This window comes from Chiloscyllium plagiosum, chromosome 41, assembly GCF_004010195.1.
Source record: "Chiloscyllium plagiosum isolate BGI_BamShark_2017 chromosome 41, ASM401019v2, whole genome shotgun sequence".
NCBI lineage: Eukaryota > Metazoa > Chordata > Chondrichthyes > Orectolobiformes > Hemiscylliidae > Chiloscyllium > Chiloscyllium plagiosum.
The window spans coordinates 7,590,029-7,592,804 of NC_057750.1; the positions used below are offsets into that span (position 1 = coordinate 7,590,029).

General features: G+C 51.1%; 1 protein-coding gene across 1 annotated transcript in view; it reads left to right on the forward strand.

The window, feature by feature from the left end:
• The first annotated feature begins 1,124 nt into the window (after positions 1-1,124).
• Positions 1,125-2,776, forward strand: part of snrpd2 (small nuclear ribonucleoprotein D2 polypeptide) — a 15,739-nt gene continuing 14,087 nt past the window's right edge. Inside the window, exon 1 of the mRNA XM_043680866.1 lies at positions 1,125-1,230. Within this exon, the coding sequence (XP_043536801.1) occupies positions 1,229-1,230 (2 nt within the window). The 5' untranslated portion in view covers positions 1,125-1,228. The remainder of the gene's footprint in view (positions 1,231-2,776) is intronic.

Genomic DNA, 2,776 nt, shown 5'->3' on the forward strand with positions numbered 1-2,776 from the left:
GGATAGTGAAGAAGGCGTTTGGTATGCTTTCCTTTATTGGTCAGAGTATTGAGTACAGGAGTTGGGAGATCATGTTGCGGCTGAAAAGGACATTGGTTAGGCCACTGTTGGAATATTGCGTGCAATTCTGGTCTCCTTCCTATCAGAAAGATGTTGTGAAACTTGAAAGGGTTCAGAAAAGATTTACAAGGATGTTGCCATGGTTGGAGGATCTGAGCTACAGGGAGAGGCTGAACAGGCTGGGGCTGTTTTCCCTGGAGTGTTGGAGGCTGAGGGGTGACCTTATAGAGGTTTATAAAATTATGAAGGGCATGGATAGGATAAATAGGCAAAGTCTTTTCCCTGGGGTGGGGGGCGTCCAGAACTAGAGGGCATAGGTTTAGGGTGAGAAGGGAAAGATATGGGCGGCACGGTGGCACAGTGGTTAGCACTGCTGCCTCACAGCGCCAGAGACCCGGGTTCAATTCCCGCCTTAGGCGACTGACTGTGTGGAGTTTGCACGTTCTCCCCGGGTGCTCCAGTTTCCTCCCACAATTGGCCATGCTAAATTGTCCCTAGTGTTAGGTAAGGGGTAAATGTAGGGGTATGGGTGGGTTGCGCTTCGGCAGGGCGGTGTGGACTTGTTGGGCCGAAAGGCCTGTTTTCACACTGTAAGTAATCTAATCTAATCTAATATAAAAGAGACCTAAGAGGGTGGTACGTGTATGGAGTGAGCTGCCAGAGGATGTGGTGGAGGCTAGCACAATTGCAACATTTAAGAGGCATTTGGATGGGTATATGAACAGGAGGGGTTTGGAGGGATATGGGCCAGGTGGTACGAGATTGGGTTGGAATATCTGGTCGACATGGATAGGTTGGACCGAAAGGTCTGTTTCCATGCCGTACATCTCTATGACTCTTACCAATTTTTATACATCAATATCCCTTTAAAAAAACACCTGGCTGATAGTCGAAGTCTGTGGCCGCGCTGGAGCTGCTGGGAGCTGTAGTCAACAGACTCGCCTCTGTCTTGTTAAAATGGCATTTACGAACTACAACACCCAGAATCCTCCGGTGTGTAGTCCCGAACTCCGTCTTCAGGACCGGGTGGGTGGGACGCGGAAACGACATCTCCCAGCGGCCATTGCTCTAACCGGACGTGTGCTACCTCTTCTTCCGGCGAGAGGCGAAGCGCGGGTCGGTTGCGGCAGAAGGAGCGAAGCGGCGGCGAGGGGGGATATCGAGCGCCATGTGAGTAGGTTGGGGGGGGGGGGGGGGGAGTGATTGAGAGATAGAGGGAGGGGCGGCGATGGCGGGGAGAAAAGAGCCGCCCCTCTCTCCTCCGCGGCACCGTTTTGCCGCTCCTCTGTCGGTAATTAGGGCCCTTTTTAAGGCGTTGCTAAGGCCTGAGGCCTAGTCCGCGCAGGCCCGAAGCCTTTCCCCACCTGGGGGGATGGGGATGGGGATGGGGGGACAGAGGACAGAGATTCTCGGTACCTAACCCCGTCCGTGGTGAGAGGGGAAGGAGCGGGGACAATATTTACCCGATTCTATCTCACTGTTTTCGCCTCGTTGTCCCATTTCACTGGTTCCTCGGACACTAGTCCTTCCCTCACCTGCCCCTCCCCTCACCTGCCCCTTCTCTGTCCCATCCCCCATCTCCTATCCCTCTTGGCTCTGACAAACCTGTTCAGAATTCTTTGACGGGGTAACATGGCACGTTAGACAGGGAAAGCCAGTTGATGTGATCTATTTGGATTTCCAGGTGGCTGCTAAATAAGAGGAGAGCCCATGGGTGTTAGGGGTAAGGACCTGGCATGGACAGAGGATTCCTGGTGAAGGGTTATATCCCCAACGTCGACTTCTCGCCCTCTTGATGCTGCTTGGCTTGCTGTGTTCCTCCAGCTCCTCTACTATGGATAGAGGATTGGCTGACGTGCAGAATGCAGAGAGTGGGTTAAAGGGAGCAAATTGCTGCAGATGCTGGAATCTACTGAAAACAACAAATGCTAGAGATCATAGTGGGTCAGATAGCATCTACGAAGAGAGCAAGCCTTTGTTTTGCACTTGCTGTCTCTCCATGTATGCTGTCTGACCCACTGATCTTCAGCATTATTTTGTTTTCAGTAGGGACAAAGGGATCTTTTTCAGGATGGTGACCAGTGGTTTCTGCAGGTGTCAGTGTTGAGACCATAACTGTTCATATTATTCATTAACAATTTGGGTGAAGGCACTGAGAGCATTGTTGCTAAGTTTGTAAATGATGCAAATGTAGGTGGAGGGGCAGGTAGTGTCGAGGCAGCAGGGAGGTTGCAGTAGGGCTTGGCTAGGCTAGGAGAGTGGACAAAGAAGTGGCAGATGGCATACAATTGGGAAAGTGTGAGGTTATGCACTTCGCTAGGATGAATAGCTTAAGCTATTTTCTGAATGGGGAAAGGATTCAGAAATCTGAAGCAGAAAGGCAGTTGGGAAAAAAGAGCAGTATAGCACAGGAACAGGCCCTTCAGACATCCAAGCCTGCACGGACACATTTTGTCCTTCCATAATAAAAAATGTCTTCACTCACAGAGGAATCCGTATCATAGAACATAGAAGAATACAGCGCAGTACAGGCCCTTCGGCCCTCGATGTTGCGCCGATCCAAGCCCACCTAACCTACACTAGCCCACTATCCTCCATATGCCTATCCAATGCCCGCTTAAATGCCCATAATGAGGGAGAGTCCACCACTGCTACTGGCAGGGCATTCCATGAACTCACGACTCGCTGAGTAAAGAACCTACCCCTAACATCTGTC